General features: G+C 41.3%; 1 protein-coding gene across 11 annotated transcripts in view; it reads left to right on the top strand.

Moving 5' to 3' along the window:
• anks1aa (ankyrin repeat and sterile alpha motif domain containing 1Aa) overlaps positions 1-18,459 on the top strand; it is a 102,698-nt gene that overhangs the window by 41,434 nt on the left and 42,805 nt on the right. For all 11 annotated transcript variants that reach the window (XM_078169876.1, XM_033628578.2, XM_078169874.1 and 8 more), the window contains 3 exons: positions 638-681; positions 2,990-3,071; positions 9,777-10,270. In XM_078169876.1, coding sequence (XP_078026002.1) covers positions 638-681; positions 2,990-3,071; positions 9,777-10,270 — 620 coding nt within the window. The remainder of the gene's footprint in view (positions 1-637; positions 682-2,989; positions 3,072-9,776; positions 10,271-18,459) is intronic.

Raw genomic sequence — 18,459 nt, forward strand, 5'->3', positions numbered from 1 at the left:
ACAACTGTGTTCGCCGTACATGAGCAGACCCTCCTTAGTTGTGGCTGATGAATGGCACTGCATGTAATTGGATTAAATGGGATTAAATTAGGAGGCCATTTTGATCCCTGGCTGTTAACGGAGATGTTTTAAAACCATCCCCTCGGGCCCTCCAGCTTAGTCAGCCTCACTAGCACCATGAGAAAACGTCACTGAGCTGAAGGGTTGGAGTTTAATTGCTGATGTCATCATGCCTCCCCCCTTGTGGATAAATGATGGTGTTAGGGAAAAAAGGGATTCTTTGCTGCTTTGCGTCCTCCACCCATGAGTTGGACAGAAATGCTAAATGATTAGTTTTCCATCTGATTTTAAACTGCTTTATCACGTCTGCATAGGCAACGCTGTTTAAACGGCAGAGAGATTAATCTGAAGTCTGTCTGACTGGTAGCTCGATATGTCGCTATGCATAATACATGATCTTATTATACACCTCTTTCACTTCCTCGTAGCATAATGTCTCTCCTGACATCACAAGTGGGGATACGTTGTCTGTAACTCTGAGGATATGTTGAGTAATTGCACTCTGAATGGGCTAAAATAATCTTTTATCTGCCAGAACTGCAGTGTGTCCTAACTGTTATGATTTCTGTCTCCTTAGATGAGAACACCACTATACAATCTTCCAACAGTGTCCTACCTCAGGTAAATATAACATTTCTCTTTTCATCCTTCTCATAGCTTTTACATCTTTACTGCTACACTCAACAAAAGGTTAGAGATATAATGTAACATTTCCTTATTAAAATGTCTAAAAATGACCGGACCTTTGTTATATGTGAACTTATGTTATTCTAAATGTGTCCAGCATGTTCAAACCCAAAGAAATTTGTAGTTGTATTGAAGGTAACAGTGAGACCCTCAGGAAGTGCATCAGGCTTGGAGGTCAGCGTTTGTAGTGTCCAAACAGTGGAATTACGCCCATTGGGCCCAAAAAGACTTTTTCCCAAAGACTTGCATGGCGAAGGAGACAATTGTGAATTAGTGGATACATTTTTTGAGCATGAACCCATCCCCCCAAATGACCCGTATTACTATCAGAATTTGGAAGGTCTAGAAGAGCCACACAACTGAATCAGTTGATCCCCATTCAAGTTAGCAGAGCGCTAAACAGGTGGTAGCTGGACATCTCAAGTGCGCAGGCTAGTTTAAGAAATTCCGTTACTAGCACCATTACCAGTACCCTTAAAATGATACAGATACCAATAGATACTTCATTTGATACCTTTTATCAACTTCATTCAATACCCATTACGTAAATGGAAACATTTAGTTGTGTAAAATGCCACCAGATTTTTGAATTTTTTGGTTTTAATACAGCACGCTGGACTGCCAAGTCAGTGAATACACCTCACCCAACTTCACCACACCACAGACTTTATGGATTGTAGCTCAGTCAATACCTTAAAGGTATCGACCGATACCCAGACCTGGCACATGCTCCATGTGCCACACAGCACGGAAGCAGTACCGTTCATGGGGGTTATTTTATACATGCCAATTGAATATTATAGGCATCATTCGCCACAAAGCAACTTTCTTTGGAATGAAGGGGACCCTACCACCATCAATGGGTAACAGTGCATTTCATTTGGTCGCCTGTCAGTGGCGTCATATCTCCTTTACCCCCTAGTCGCTGTTAATTCTGGGGAAACGCAGGAAACACCAGATGATGCGTCATTGAAAATCGTAAAATGTCAAAATTCATTGTAATACAGCATTTTTTTCTACCAAGCAGCATAATTGTTAACCAACTGCGTGCCATTCACAACACAGTAATCCAGTACAGACCTTATTTATTGACATGTTATTCCCATATCAATCCAGTTTACTATAATGTGCCGTGGCTTATGGCAGCCACCAAGCTAATGCAACATGCTCATTGTTATTTTTAGTGTGATAGTTTTAGCTATGTAAAACAGCGATTGGCTACCCTATGATTGAATTTACAAAAGAACATTAGCTACAGTAGCTGTATGGGCAGTTGACTCATCTAATGCTAATAGCAAGTTAGCAAGTAAAAGGAATGTTAGCTAATGTTCCTGGCGGCTGTTTCATTGGAATTAAATGACATAACATAAATAAAACTTTAACCCAAGTCCTTGTCAGTGAACCTGATTTTTTGCCTGAGTCATGTGCGTGGTATTTAACGATGAAGAAAAGAACTCCCATAATTCCACGCTACTTTAAGATGTCATCAGAGTCCTCCTTTTGTTGTTTTGTTTTGATGGTGAGGCCCCTAGCGGCAGACATTACATATTGTGAGTTTACTTGTGTCTCATTTTTTAACGCCTGCCAGTTGCCAAATCCTCTGCAAGTGCAGGTTGTGCAAAAACCATGTGGATGGAGTTTTGACAGAGAACAGTCTCCCAGCTGCAATTTGAATTGCATATCTGGAGCATTACCATATGGCCATAGCAGGTTATGTAATGAAGATGAAGGTCTGGATTGAGTCAAATGTCAGCAGAAGGCAGAAGACGTCCTAAGCTGGCCCTCATAACTGGGTGTCTGTGCGATCCCTCCTGTTCTATTTCATTGTCCTCCCATATCTTATTTTATTGCCTTTTACAATTTATCATCCAGTTAGCAGCTTTTGTTATTGCTGCCACCCTCCCACAACCCCACCTGCTGCCCACAATATCTGCTCACATCTTTTATTTCCAGCTCCTATTGGATTAGCTGTGCTCCTCAGCTGCCTAATCATAATAAATGAGCCAAGCTACATTATGGCTGATGTGGGCAAGCCTGCCACCAGTAGTGCCATGCAGGCAATCAGTCGGATAGCATCTTCGTTTCATGTTAAGCTAGCTGAATAATTAGACTGGGCTATTAATTTTGGTAACTGCAGGTGTTGATGTGATTGTCTCGCAACACAGGAAGTGTTTGGGAGGTAGGTTTTAATTACCAGGTGTGAGTAAACTCTCCTTCTCTCCTGTTTTCTGTCCCACTTTAGCGTAAACCCACTGCCCCGAATGACCTCAGAGCCCCGAGCAAGACGAAAGACACCCTGCACCCTCACCCACGGGCACCTGGAGGTGAGTTCGACGACTCCCCTCAGATTTTAGTAACCTAATGAGCAACAACAACTGCTGCGGGCGAAGCTGTGAGGGTAGGGAAAGATGGACTGGACACATCAGACTTGGAAAAACACAAGCCAAGCATGTCAATGAAACAGGAGAAATGCATTTGAGTTTGCAGGGCGAGATGAGCAGGCTTGGATTAGCGCTGCCAGGGAATGCATGACTGGCATTTTGGAGCAGCAGAGCGGATTTGACTTGTCGGGAAGGAGGCTGATTGACATTCCCTGGCAAGTGGAAAAGACTTATTTCATTGCCAGTATGAAACAGAATCTTGATCAGATTGTTACATTCCTATCTCAGATCCACGTCCCGCTTAAAGCTGGATATGCCACATCATCCAGTCAAGCAGAGAGCAGAGGTAGGGAGGAGCATGGGCTCTGGGCTCTGGGTTTGGGCGACACACATAAAGATATCTTTATTGAATAATTCTTTTTGGAGCATGTTTGCTAAGGAACTGCAGGAAGAGACATGGTAGGCAAGCTGGTTTGAAGGTACTGTTCACAGGAGGAACAGATGTTTTTTCATGGTTCATACTTCTTTTCTTCCTGTGGTTGAAGGAGAGTTTGAAATTATTTAGTCCCAAAGAGTTTATAGATGGACTGCAGCAACATTAGTATGATATATTTAAAATCTGTCAAACATGTGAGCTTGTTTGACCTTAATGCAGTTAGGTGCAAATTGAAAGTGTATAATGAGTCCTCACTTCCCTGAATATGTGGTTTCTTGTTTTTATTACTTCTTGAAAATATCAGATGATGACTGTCAAAACTGAAAGGACACATTGTCATTGTTGATTTTCATGCATGTAGTCTTGGTACAGTGATGATCAGCTCTTTTTGATTGGGTTTAGATAAAAATATATCATTAAAATTTATGTTTAAAGGGGTCCTCTTATGCTAATTTTCAAGTTTATACTTATATTTTGGGTTTCTACAAGAACATATTTACATTTTGTAATGTTCCAAAAAACACTATGTTTTCCTCATGCTGTCTGTGCTGGAACAACCATGTTCACCTTCTGTCTGAAACACCCCGTCTCTTTAAGCCCTCCCAAAACAGCCCAGTCGGCTCTGATTGGTCAGAGTTTCAGGGTCTTCCACATCTTGGCCTCTTTGCACCATCATTGCAGAGGCACTTTCTACTGTGAGAAATCACCTTGAAGGCTTCTAAAGACAACTAGACATGTTGCAGTAGGAATATGATCCAAAATCTGGGAGCTATTGAACACTTCAGCAACCAAGATAACGTTAGCATGTTGCTACATGTAGCAGTGTACTCACAGCAGGGAAATGACCGTAACGGAGTATAGTGGCACTTTTTTACTGTGAAAAGTCACCAATTAAAGGTTCTAAACACAACCAGACATGTTCCAGCAGGAATATGATCACATATTAGGGAGAATTTAATAACATCCGCAAACAAGATTACACATTTTCCTGACATTAGCATGTAACACTGTTGACTACGTAATATAAACACTTGCAGGGGCTATCTTAGAGAAGATGACAAATATAAACAAATCTGTCACAAGCTGATGTCAGCTTGTCCTGAAAGCAGAAAAAAAACGAGACTAAACAGAGTATTCAGTATTCATGTAGTTATGATGGGGTCCCAGTGCACGCTATCGTTAGCATATCATCTCGTCGCATGATCAAACAGAGACATGACATTGGACAACATCAACATACATTTTATAGCAATCATCATTTCATATCTGTGTGACAAAAAATACCAAAGAAAACAAGAAATAATTCATTTAATTATTTTAATAGTTTCTTTATAGTTAATGTAGAATAAGCATGTAATATTGTTATATTTTGATTATTTTGCAAAAAAAAAAAAAAAAAGGCTTTGTTTGCCTTTTCGAGGGCATAATACCAAATGGCACCATTTTTAATTTAATGAAAGTTAATCTTTAACAGAGACATATTTCCAGGGTGACAGTCTCTCATAAGGGCCCGTTCTTTGCAAAACACGCTGCTGATGGGGCCCAATCTCTGTATGGGCCCCCGCACCTACTCGCCTGGTGTGAAGCCTGAGGTTTTTGCTCACAGGGATTAATGTTATATAAGTTTACCTCACTATTTGAAGCTTTGGCCACATTTAATATGAATATCCAACACTAACCCCTTTAAGGTATTTACATCAAATGTTTTTGTTGAGCATGTTTTGCCACAGGACTCAAGAACAAGTGAGCCAGTTTGAGTTACTGTTAAAAGGCTGATGTTGTGTGGAGTGAGGGAAACGTGAAACACTTCATTTCCTTTTTCCTTTGACTGTCCTAAATGACTCTCAAGTTTTACTCTCCATTCCCCTTTGTAAGCCACAGAAACCACAAGTTTGGTTTATATGTGAACACCACTCTGATTTTGCACGTCAGCAAGTTGAATGCACGATTCCCACTTTTGTGATTCACATAAACCCTGACAGCTGGCTGAGCCTAACAGTTTAGTTCTGCTCCCATGGAAGTGCTTTTCATTGTGATTGAGGAGATCTGAGGTCCGATTTTTTTCCCCCCTGTGCAGACAGTCAGGGACCAGACCTCAGCGATCTGGCAGGTGGACGAGATATGCACACTCAGCGATATCAGGGTGTTTATCATCTGTCACATACACTGCTGTTCTCAGCAGGAATGTAGTGTTTCCCAAGAGATTACCACCTCTGCGTCAGGTTTTATGGGGTTTCCAGAGGATATTTCTCACGAGTAGTAACATCCTATGATTCTCCACAGATAATAAACTACAGTTTCCATAGTACACGGTTATGAATGGAGATATTTCATATTTTCTGCTCAGTGTCACAGTCGTCCATTCTTTTCTTCATGCTGGATATGCAGCTTTTACAGTTTTAGTTCCCTCTTACACCAAAAAAACACTTCATGATGCATCCGAAGCTTTGAAGCTTTGAGTAGTTGCTGCAGAAATGTGCAGATGTTTGTGTTGCTGTTATGAGCAGAGAGGCTGACGATTGAAAGCACGTGTTTGGCAACAAAAGCACCTACAACGGCCTTCATTATTTAACCAGATGTATCAGTTTCAATACCAAAGTTTGCTTGTTTGTGAGTGATTGTAATTATGAGTTTCACTCTATGTAATTGGTGCCTTTCAAATAATTTTACATGACTAGTGCACTGCCCATTCAGAATGCGCTGGTTTGGAATGTGCCGATTGCTCTGCTAACAGTATTGCTGCTTGCAGCTTTCTCGAGAACCGCTCATCCAAACAACTTCACACTCGACACTGCGTAGGGTTGCAGCGATAAACCAGTTTCAAGGTGTACCATGATATGAAAAGTTATTTTCAAGAGGCAGACTTTAAGCACATACTTCCATTAAAAAAAATGTTTCCGGTTTCACTTATAGTAATAAAACATTTGTTCAACCATAAATAACCCTTCCCTTTACGTCCTTCAAGAATCATTCTAACTGATAATGATAATAATTCTGTAATACCGTGATCCTTTGAAACTGTGATATTCTCTGAGACAGTTATCGTTAGGTATGGGCGAGTACACCATCTGTGAATATGGCAAAAAAAAAAAAAAAAAGGTTTTACACCAGGGGGCACGTGGACAAGTTGGTGTACTGATAAAAAGTAAATGCAAAGTACAATGGAAACAGATTCAGAGCTGTTACCAGAACCTTGACAAGAGCACAGAGCCGTAATATTAGTCGTTCAAAACTCTCTATTTCCATTATCCTTCCATTGTACTCCATTATTAACGTCAATCGTTTTCCTTTGTTTGAGGTTTGACTGGTGTTCTTCTTCTGCAGTGGTGTAATGGCACCTGACTAGAGAATAAGCTCCACCTACTACATGTCTCGATGAACCAACCCCAGTATTCACAGAACGGTAGTGGATGGAAATCACATGCATTTGCAGATTTTCTGAAAATTTGATTAAAATTTGCACTACATTTGGATGGAAACCAAAAAATCCCATCCCTTAGCTATGCTAGAGTGTACATTCATTCCTTCGTTTTCCATAGCCGCTTATCCTACTAGGGGTCGTGGGGTTGCTGGAGCTCTCCCAGCAGACATTAGGCACAATGTGAGGTACACCCTGGACAGGTCACCAGACTATCACAGGGCTGACGCATAGAGACAGACAACCATTCACACTCACATTCACACCTACGGCCAATTTAGAGTCACCAGTTAACCTGCATGTCTTTGGACTGTGGGAGGAAGCTGGAGTACCCAGAGAAAACCCACGCTGACACAGGGAGAACATGCAAACTCCGCACAGAAGGGCTCCCCCGCCCTGAGGTTTGACCCAGGAACCCTCTTGCTGTGAGGTGACTGCGAACTACTGCAACATCGTGCCACCTAGAGTATACATGTCATTTGCTAACAGCTAGCTATTTAGCATAAGGCTAGTTCCTGGAACAAAAGCCTTCATCTCAGAAGTTACATCACGGATACTTGAAATGTTTGAGTATGTTTGAGTAACATCTCCGGTCTCTCTTTTTTCATCTGTTCTTAAATGTACAGTAGCGAGTGATGGAGAACAACCTGTAGTATGTTGTTTGGCAGTGAAAAAGTTAATAGGGGTCCCCTCTCAACACATTACGTAGTGTGTACATAATGCACCACTAATAAATATGTCACGTAGATCTCAAAAGCTCACACTCTGCACTGCACTTCCTTGGGTCCTCAGCCAAGTGTGACGTCGATCGGATAAACGCTTCTTGAGTAAATCACAGGACTGAGACTCCTTACTTTTTAAATAGATGCTATGTCCTATAACGTATATGTTTTGGTGTTGAATATGATAACACTCTTTGGTCTTTATTGACCGGCACAAGAAGTATTTGTGTCCTGGCTTTACTGTAAATGTCCAAATATCAATAAGATGGCCTTAAGCTCCTTATTGACTTTCTGCAGTATATGACACAGAGTCACAAATCTCTTTGAATCTACAGTAAAAACAGAGCCGAGTTTGTACAGGCACAGCACAGATTGGCTTTGGACTATGCAGACGGTGGATTGACAGCCAACAGTGTCTGCAGAGCAAACCTGACATCATTAGTAAGACATGAGGCTGTCGCTGCCAAATGAAATGCAGACATCCCAACTGTGCGGTGACCTCACTTAGTATCTATAAGAACCGCATAACCTCAGATTGTGTCTGTGCACGTTTTCCACCGCAGAACTGCATGTTCAGTGGCCTCAGCAAGGGTTAACACCATGTGAGATTGTTGGAACCAGACTGATGTGCTCATAGGGCGTTCACACTCCCCAGCTGCCAAGGAGAGGGTGGGTGTCTGGCTGCGGTCCTGACATATGCACGCAGTACACTCACTCACCCCTTGTAACACACACAAACACCCACACACACATTTTCTCTTGGATGTTGAGGTGTTTAGAAACTTGTGAAAAGGGAGTTCAGGGCGTTGTTTGGCACATCACAAATGGCCCCTGAAACGATAATGGGGGCAGTTTGGTGAAGTCAGAGTGAGTTTGCGTGTCATACAGTTGAGTGGTACACTTCCTCCCCTCGTGTACTGCAGATATGACGTCTTCGCAGTCAGCTCTTTTGATGTCGTTGAGCAGCAGGTCGAGAGATAGCCGAGCCGAGCCGCGAATGGTCAGCTGAAACTTCTCCTGTGAAGGACAAACGAAGTGTTGCAACAGGTCACTTCTTTTCCTGTGGAGTCATTGCCCCAGATTCGCTGTCACCAAACACCCTGACCCTGTCACCCTCGCAGCGATGGTCCACACACACACACCCTACATACACACTCCTTCACCATGTGTCACAGGGCTAATTATCAGGAGTCTGGCTGCTGGAGGGTAGGGCGATTCGAATTTCCATTCCTGAGCCACCATTAGGGGCTAGAATTAGAAAACACAGAGGGCTCCTCGTCACACGGCAGATAACAACACGCATCACCGCAGCGCAAAGGAAGATGACTACAGAGCTGCATGGACTTGTGATTTTTCTAAAGCGCACTGTAAATGACAACAGGCATCCTGTGGCTGATTTGATTGTAGAAAAGAGGCTTAGGTGGCAGTAATTCCTCAGGAAGAGGGAGGAGGAAAACCTAATTGTTTATAATTGCTCCTGCCATTCAGTGTCATTAAGGAGTTGTTTTTGTTGGAGAAGGCAGCCCATGTAAGTTTCACTGCCCTTTGGTGACATTTCAAAGTCTTCTTGTTTATATTCTGTTACATATTCTGATGTGTGTGTTATCCTGTGTTTGGTGGTTGCAGTTTCGTGAGTGTTTGCATGCAAGTTTAGTCAATAGCCTCGGGGGATTCATAGTGTTGTGTCATTTTGGGGAAAATGGACCTAACAGACAAGAGGGCCGGTGAGGTAAGGCCAGTCACGAAGATGACTAGCTCCAACTCCCTGTGACAAAATACAGGCAGTCAGGCACCAGCAGATCGCCGTCAGACGGCTGCAAGCTGGGTTTGGAATTCTGTTATTTCTCCAGCCAACATACGCCTTCTCCTTGCTCCATCTCTCCTCTCTCCCTCTTTTTCTCTCCGTCACTCCTGGTAGGAAACAATTACAGATCTGTTTCTGGACTTGTGTGGGCGGTTTCTTATTAGCCCTGCTCTAAGGATCTGCCCTTCAGTCAGAAGCCCTCTTTCCAGCTTTCACAAACTCCTCTCCTTCTCCACTGACTCTGCCTGTTCCTTTTCTCTTTCTCCAGATAACTCCCAGCCCAGCCAGGATCAGGGAGCAGGTGTCCCGGAGCAGTTCACTGGCCTCCTGCACGGATCCTCCCCTGTCTTCGACTGCCGCGAGGAGCCCTTCAGGCTTCCAGGTGTCCCGCCACCCAACCAGGGCCAGCCAGAATCAAGAAAACCTGCCAAAGTGAAAGAGGAAGTAGCAGCAGCTGCACCACCACCGAGCCGTCCCAGTATGGCCGCTATCCTGACGGACTGTGATCCAAAAGCAATTTATGCAACTGTGAACAAGGAGCCAAGGGACTCAGGGGCTGGGGCAGCATCTGCCGTTAGGATGCGCCCTCCAGGGGACCTGAAGCTGGCACGCAGCCTCTCCAAGTCTGATTCAGACTTGCTCGTGTCGCCCCCTAGTGAGGAGGACGGAGGATTGGGAAACCGTAGCGAGTCTGTTTCTAACTGTAGCACTGGCAAGAAGAGGCTTGAGAAATCTCCCTCTTTCACCTCAGAATGGGACGAGGTAAGTGTTTGGTCTCACCCTGTTTCACACATAGAGATCTGTTATTGTGTGTATTATCAATTCTGTAGACTACAGGTCAATATTGACAAATGTTTAAGGTTTTTAAAGGTGTTTTATATGTTTAAATGCAACAGTTTCTTCAGTATTTATTGCCAAGATGTTTCATCAACATATAGAAATAAAATGGATAAAACTTATCTAAAAGAAGTTGTAAAAAACTTGACATCAGGAAGAAACCAAATAGCCAAAACTACATGTAAAAATATATTGAAACTGAATTTAATGAGTGTAGTTTCTAAAAATGCGTAATAAGAAGCCATAGGAAGCAAACCATTAAAGGAATAGTTCGGATCTTTTGATATGAGGTTGTATCAGGTTCTTATCCGTAATCATTGCATTACCTACAGTAGATGTCAGTTGGCACACTGCATGTTTGGATAAGCAGGCAGGAGTACCACCACAAAAGTTAAGTAATGTACTGCTGTGGATGTGGGTCAGCAACAAAACATATTTTAGCCACCTAAAGTGTGAGCTGTAATATATTTCTACAGCTTTACCCTACTGTCAAACAGCAATTTCTGACAGGAAACTGAAGCTGTTATATTGCTCTTTTCAAAGCCAGAGTCCATTGAGAAAAATGATCATTTAACATCGCTGAACACAGGAGCTGCTGGTCTGTTGCTGCCTCAGTCAGGGATTTTATTTGTGTTACTGTGAAACTTTTGCATTTAAAAGGGTTAGTTTGGATTCACCAAAGTCACACAATGACACAACAACTAACTGAGTGAGGCAGCAGTACACCAGCAGCTCCTGTGATCAGTGAGCCAAAATTACAGCTTTTGTCAATGGAGTCTGGTGGCTCTGAGGAGAGCACAGATGGGGAACTGAAGCACTTAACAGCTTCCCATCTGAAGAGGCTGTCTGAGGGAAAGGTGAAGTGAACTATCCCTTTAATATTGGGTGGAAGACCTGCATCATAGAGCGCTGTTACCCAAAAACAAATGTTAAACCTCTTATTTGAACAGTAGATTTTGAACATCAGTCAATCAAATATATTCAAGTTGTATGAACACTTTGTGTCTTGTGCACAATGGGTTCTCTTTTTTCCAAAGCCTGACTTGTTGGGTCTGGGTCAGCCTGTGCTTGTGCTGCAGTCACAAGACAATCGTCCACAGCTACAAAACTGATTAAATGAAAACCTCAATTGTGTTGACTGTGGTGAACCTGCACAAAGACTGTTCTGTCCGTTCTGTCAACTCAAAGCCCACCTGTTGTCTTGAGGGGGATGCTGAGCAATTTCAGCTCTGCCTTGTTTTGAACACAGACCTTCAGCAAACACAATAACTGTGATGGAAAAGCTGTTTGTACACCTAAATAGCACAGTTCATTTCTCAAGAAGTTAAATTTGCTGTTTATGTTGCACCCAAAACGTGTTGCATTATTCCACTCTGAGTATTCTCCTCAGCCTTAAATTGGTGTATCTTCATTTTCTCAATCCCATCTTGTGTTTGTTATCACGGTAGATATTCTTAACTAAATATACCCTCCATTCAGCACTTTAATGCTTTGTCTGGGATGTAGATAAAGAGCTGAGTCGAGCCGCAGAGAGAGGAGATTAGAGGAGACAAGAAGATGGGGATAAAACGGCTGAGGAGCTGAGAGAGTAAGACAAGAGGCAGAGATTTGGAAATTGAGATTCAGAAAGAACATACAAGCTGCAGATCTGTCTCCCTTCAGCTCCCGTCTACTTCTCTTGCAGAGGTTTCAGAAAGTAACCTGAGTCTCTGTAGAGACAGCCCATCATGCAAACAAACACAACACACAAAACGCACCACTGAACAAGTGTGGGATTGCTCAGAGATGAAAAAGTTTTCTCAAAATTCCCTATTTGTCTTAGTTTGTTAGACTGCTTGAGATACACAAGAAGCATCACTTGTATCATCATATTTTTTACCGTTATATTGATATAAATAGACTGTGAGATTGGAGTGTTGTGTAACAGTGAATGAGCAGAAGTATATTCAGTCAGTCTGAGCAGTTAGTACAGGTTCCTCTTTATGCTCTTTCACCATTTTCTTACAACAATCCTCTTATTGTTAGTAGGATTAATGATATCCTCCAAGCCTCTCAATTAAGTGCTAGCATAAGCTACCCACTAATGTCTCAGTAATGTTCCCTGACATCGTTTGTATTCTACTGTCGAGAACACGCATCTCTTTTACAACTTTCCTACACTGCTGCAGCTCAGTGCAGCCTGATCCACGAGAGATGTCTTACACGTTGCGTTTACGATGCCAGAACAGCCAGAGCAAATCATGGGCTCAGATAGCACCGCTGATGCCTCCTCTCCACAGTGAGGAGATCGTATTGCTGCCTAGTGTTCCTTTACACGACCCTATCAGAACAGCCCCAGTGAGCTGAGATAATGGCGGCTCTGAGGTCGATAGCTTGGCTGCTCTGGGCAGCAGTTTGTACACGGGTGGTCAGAGTTGTTCACTTCTTTGATCGCCTCAGTAACTTCTCAGGCAGGCAGAGAGGGTCTGGTTTGTGGATGTTGTCTTCCTGTGTGGGGAAATTGATTAGAATACAAAATATCTCTGCAAAGCTCTGATAGGCTGTTGACAAGCACCACTGATGCAATTATTAGACTGTGGTGTGCTGAGTTTTTCTGGCTTTAAAAAGGACAGTTCACCTCCAAATCAAAAACACATATTCTATCTCTTACCTGTTATTCATCAGTCTAGATTGTTGTGGTGTAAGATGCCAAGTATGAGAGATACAGTGGTACTAGATGGCGCTCAGCTTGTCGTGCTCAAAAAGTACATTTGAAAAACTCAACAGCAATGTCTCCTTTCAGAAATCATGACCCATTTACTTAAGATAATCCACAGACCTTGTTGTGAGCAGTTTCATGTAGGAACTATTTTCTTTCTACCAAACTACACCCACCAAGCGTATCACTGCACAGAAGGAAGCATGCATCTACTGCTAGCTCACCTAGCACCACAGAGCTAGCTAACGTTACAGGTCGTCAGAGGAGGATGCCATTAATGCTTACATCTCGAGCTGTCACTGCCACGAGCCTCTCATCTCATCACCTTGGCAACACCTGAGGGTTCACCTAATACCTGGGATAATGATTGCCGCCCCGTAATATTCTAATGCAATGGATACATTATTCACTACTCCAGTAACTAGGACGACCCTTAGATACGACCTAGCAACCGGAGATATTGCTTGTCCACTCAGCCCATAGAATCCTTTGGCCCAGCTATTAGCCAGAAAGCTATAACATACATATACGATTGCATAGAGTCTACAATCAGTAAATATAATACAACAATATGTTTAACAACGAGACAAGCTAGCTATCCAGCCATGTCACGAACAAACTATACGCCATATGTAATGTTGGCCGCACCCTGAAGTAGGCTAGTGAGTTAGTAGCGTGTCTCCCTGTTGTGGTGTTTAGAGGATGAGGCACTGACGGACTACTCTCAGTGTTGTAAATTAATTGTAAACAGATTCTGATACTATTATGCAGCTGGCGCATTTATTTAGAACTGTGAACAGACAGTTTCACCAGAGCTACTTAGTAGATGTCCATTATCACTTCCTAACGGACATCTTGCAGCCAATCAGAATTGAGTATTTACCCAGACCATGGCATAAAATGTCTTAAATCAATGTTTTAAAATTCTTATTTTGTTTACAGGGGGAACGCTCAGAATAGTTGATCCACCGTCTGCTAGCTAGCTAGCTAGCTTACTATTCCCTCGACAACTTGTTGAAGTGCAGCTTCAATAAAAATTGGCCAGTTAACCAAGATTTTGCAGTATGGCCAAAGCAGATACAAAGCAATGCATACAAGATGAGTGTATTTCTAATTTTCTGTTTTTTAAACTCGACCCGATGGAGTCAAGGCAGGCAGTGAAAACCCACAGGCAGAGTAAGAAACACAAAGTTGCCCAGGCAGCTGTCAGCAAACACCTGGAGTCCATAACCCTTACTAACTGATATCACTTGATGTTTTTTTTTTCTTAAATTTTGGTATTGTGAAATTGGTCTTGAATTTCATTCGAAGTGGCATTAAAAAAAAAAAAAACCTGAAGATGCACACTTCCTACTGCGTGGTGATGTGGTTGGCGGATGTAGTTAAAAAAAGAAAAAGAAAATAGTCCCTACATGAAACTGCTCACAACAAGGTCTCTGGATTATCTTGAGAAACCTGATCGTAATTTCTAAAAAGAGACATTGCTGTTGAGATTTGGAAATGTATTTTTTGGTGCTTTGGGCACCACAATCCAAGTGCCATCCACTTTTAAAATATTGGATAGAAGGCAGCCGATATCTCCGACATTCAGCAGCTCACACCAAAAACAATCTAAACTGATAAATAACACTACAGGTAAGAGGGAGAATATGTATTTATGATTTTGGGGTGAACTGTCCCTTTAAGACTCTCTTTATGTTTTGTCTGGCCCGGTCTGAACTGTGTTTGGGGCTACACAGCAAAACCTGAATTATGTATTATTGTTGCAGCATTTTGGATTGCCGTATAATTTTTATGACCTCCTCACTAGTAATTATTGTTGGATCTTTTCTCTAATGAGCTCATTTAATTGTCTCTACTGTGAAAGTGCAACTTTGTTATATATTTCAGCGACATGCAGCTATAATCTGTGCCAGATGTTGTGTTTATGTCGCTGCAGTTGTGTTCCTACTGATTTCAGGGGGACAGCTGACACACTAGCCCAGAGCAAGGAGGCTGTAGTTGAAGTGGAAGTCTTTGTGGGGCATTTATGCACGATGGCAAAGTGACCCAATGTTTGCTCTGTCTGGAAATACTCCAGTCAACACTCGCATGGAGATGGGCCAGTATACGAGGCCTCTTCCAGGAGCTCGTCAAAGTTCAAAACACTTTTTTAGCCTGAAGGCAAAGCACAACACCTTGGCAGCATGACTCATTCGTTCTTGTCTACAGTCAGTGTAACCTTGTCTTTGGGATTTTATAGGTGTGAGCACCAGAAGGAAGGTTCTCGGCTCAAGCTGCTTTAGCACTGCCAGACGTTCGCAAACATAAACAACATAATTCCAGTTTATTGTTTTGTCAAAAGCTGCCAAGTACACACTCACTTGTAATTGGAGGTAGTATTTGACTAAAGTTACTAACAAAAACCGACCTTCATCCCCTCTCTGTATGCAGTCTGTGAATTCCAAAGTAAAGAGTTTACCTCCATTATAGTGTGCAGCACAAATCAATACCATAGATTGACTTGTGTGCTCATTTCATTGAATAACTCAGACAGGCTGATATATCAGCTGATATTAGCTCATTGCAGATATATCTGCATCAGTGTAAATGTCAGCCGATAAATGAAGAAAATGAGGAACAGAAATGCCAAAGATTTGTTGTGAAACAGTGTTACTGAGCTTCTTTGTCAGCTGTAAGATGTTCTGCACAGTACATTTCTTGGTCACAATTGTTGAAATAGATAGGTAAAAAAATAATTATTTATGTTATAGCTTGTAATATCTTATGATATCAATATTAGGGCTGGGTGATATGGAGAAAATCAAACATAACAATATTTTTGACCAAATACCTCAATATCAATATTGCAGCAACATTTCAGGGTTGACTGTTGGTGCTTTCATAAAATATTTATATATATATATATATATATATATATATATATATATATATTATTTTTTTTTAATTTATTTATTTTTTTTGTTTTGTTTTGATGAATAATCTTTAGTTATTTGGACAACAGATAACAAATGTGATAGATATAATAACAGAACAGCTAGAAGAGTCTGGTGAGTGTGTTCTGTCCTGTCTTAAAAAACAGGAAAAGACGACACTTAGTAAAATATTACAGAATCTAAAATCTAAGAATTACCAGAGGATCCACGATACAATATTATCACGATACTTAGGTCATGATACAATATTATTGCGATTTTAAATACGTTAAGATATGCTACGTATTGAGATAAAATATATTGAAATGTATTACCTTTTTTTAACTGTAAAGTATGTCCCCAAAGGAAAACTTTGTCAACATCTGTTTAATCTAATAAACAAGGTATTTTCATTGGTGATTCAATAAAGATATACAGAGTATTACTAAAAACACACAGCAGCAGTAAGGACAAAAAGACAACCCCACCCACCCATCAACTTAGAAACAAACACAGAAAGCCTGAAAATCTGATAGATAGATAAATAAATAAATAAATAAGAATAAAAATATATGTATAAAAAAAAATTTAAAAAAGGGATTAATTTTGTGTGACATACTGTAAGTAGGGGAGTATAGTATGTTTCCTTACAATTTTTCAACCAATGGCAACCAGCCGTTTAAACATTGTTGAAAAAGTTTTAAATGTTAAATCCCAGAAATGAAATAGTTTCCGACAAATATCGTGAAACTATGTGCTGTATCGCTTTTTATCCCAAATCTCTCATATCTAGTCTCATATCACGATATCAATATAATATCAATATATTGCCCAGACCTAATCATAGTCACATCGGCCTTTAAAATCCAGTATGGGTCCGGTTATAGTATTAATGTAAAGTTTTGACCTCTTTATTTTATGTTTGTGTGACACTTTGGGCTACAACTAAGTATAGTATATTGTATAGTCAAGCCTTGCCATATTAGCTTATCATAGGGCTTAGGTTTTTCAGTGTTGATCCTTTCTCTAGAGCACAAACTTCTTGTGTTTATTTGAGCTATACACAGGCATGTATACTTTTAATTATTGATTTCTTATTTATTACTCTTTAATTTTGTGATTAATTATGTAGTTACCAGATGCCACACATTATAGCCCAGCCAATTCTGGACACTGATGTCAGTATTTGAGAGCATAACAAACACATAAACAGTCTTGATGCAGATTTGTTTTAAAGAATTGTGACAAAGATACATATTAAGAAAGTCATTTTACAGCTGAAGAATCAACATGTCGGTACTCTCTGGTGGACAAACTGTGCGATGGTGATCCTTGTTTTACCTCAAACGTAATTTGTCATTTCTGTACTACAAATCCTTGTTAGTTATCGGCTGACATATACACTGATACCATATATGAGCAATAAGCTAATATTGGCCTGGTTGGTGTATCGATCTGGCTCTGTCACAAACAAAAACAAATTCCAATCAAAATAATCAAAACCTTGAGTTTGGTTTTATTTTGATATTTATTATTTATGACTTATTGCTTGTTTTCAAAGTCCATAGTTTACTTGTAATGCTCTAATGAAGACACAGAGGAGAGTATTGACACTCCTGAGACTTCGCCGTCCCTGTGCAGAACATTGTGGTCCAGTTGGGTAATGAGGTCAGTAAAAAGGGAACATTTTGTTTGCTTGAATCTTTTAATTCCCCCCATTCAAACTTTCTGGTCAGAGGCAGGGCAACATACAGTCTAATTATCCAGTTTAACGAACACCTCACCTCCTCAGACTGTGGCGGAGGGATGTGGTCCCAGAGAGTGTGACAGGATTAAGGCAGGCATGACATTACTTGGTTATTGGAGATTGCTGCTCCTCCCCTGATGCCCTCAGCAGTAGTGCAGTGTGGCTCTTCTGTTGTCTTCTCTTGGTACGTCTGCACAGTGTACACCGAACTGGAGAATTGATCTGGTTGTTAAAGAAAAAAGGCTGCAGAGGTGGAAACAAAACATACCGCTGTCCTCTTGCACAAGCTTGCCCTCCCATATGGTGGGAGAACAGGTTGTGTTATTGGCTTCTAACCGAAGACGAGATCTTAGCAGTGGGAAGCTCATACACCTCAGGCAATGGCCTCATTTACTGAATGCTCCATCTTAGTGTTTCCAGCTTCAGGTTCATCTAAATGCCTAGAAGCTTATTTGAAATCCTAAAGTAGGCTGTTGGCAAAGAGCATCACAGTTCTTCCTTAATTATTCATTCATACCATGGACTGAATTTTATTTACTCTCCACACTGTCGGCCACAAAATGAAATTGTTTAGGATGAAACTAGTAGGGGAGTTGACCTTGGAAATGTATGATTTTGCTCTGGCTGTCAGCGCAGAATAAAACATGTTTCTCCTCCAGAGGAGCCTGTTAACCCTGAATTCTGCCTCTGATGGAGCTCCTGCACTGTATGTGTGGGCTGCTGCCATGCTCCCTGATGTCCGTGTGTTGACTAC

Source organism: Epinephelus lanceolatus, chromosome 8 (genome assembly GCF_041903045.1).
Source record: "Epinephelus lanceolatus isolate andai-2023 chromosome 8, ASM4190304v1, whole genome shotgun sequence".
In the NCBI taxonomy this organism is placed as follows: domain Eukaryota; kingdom Metazoa; phylum Chordata; class Actinopteri; order Perciformes; family Serranidae; genus Epinephelus; species Epinephelus lanceolatus.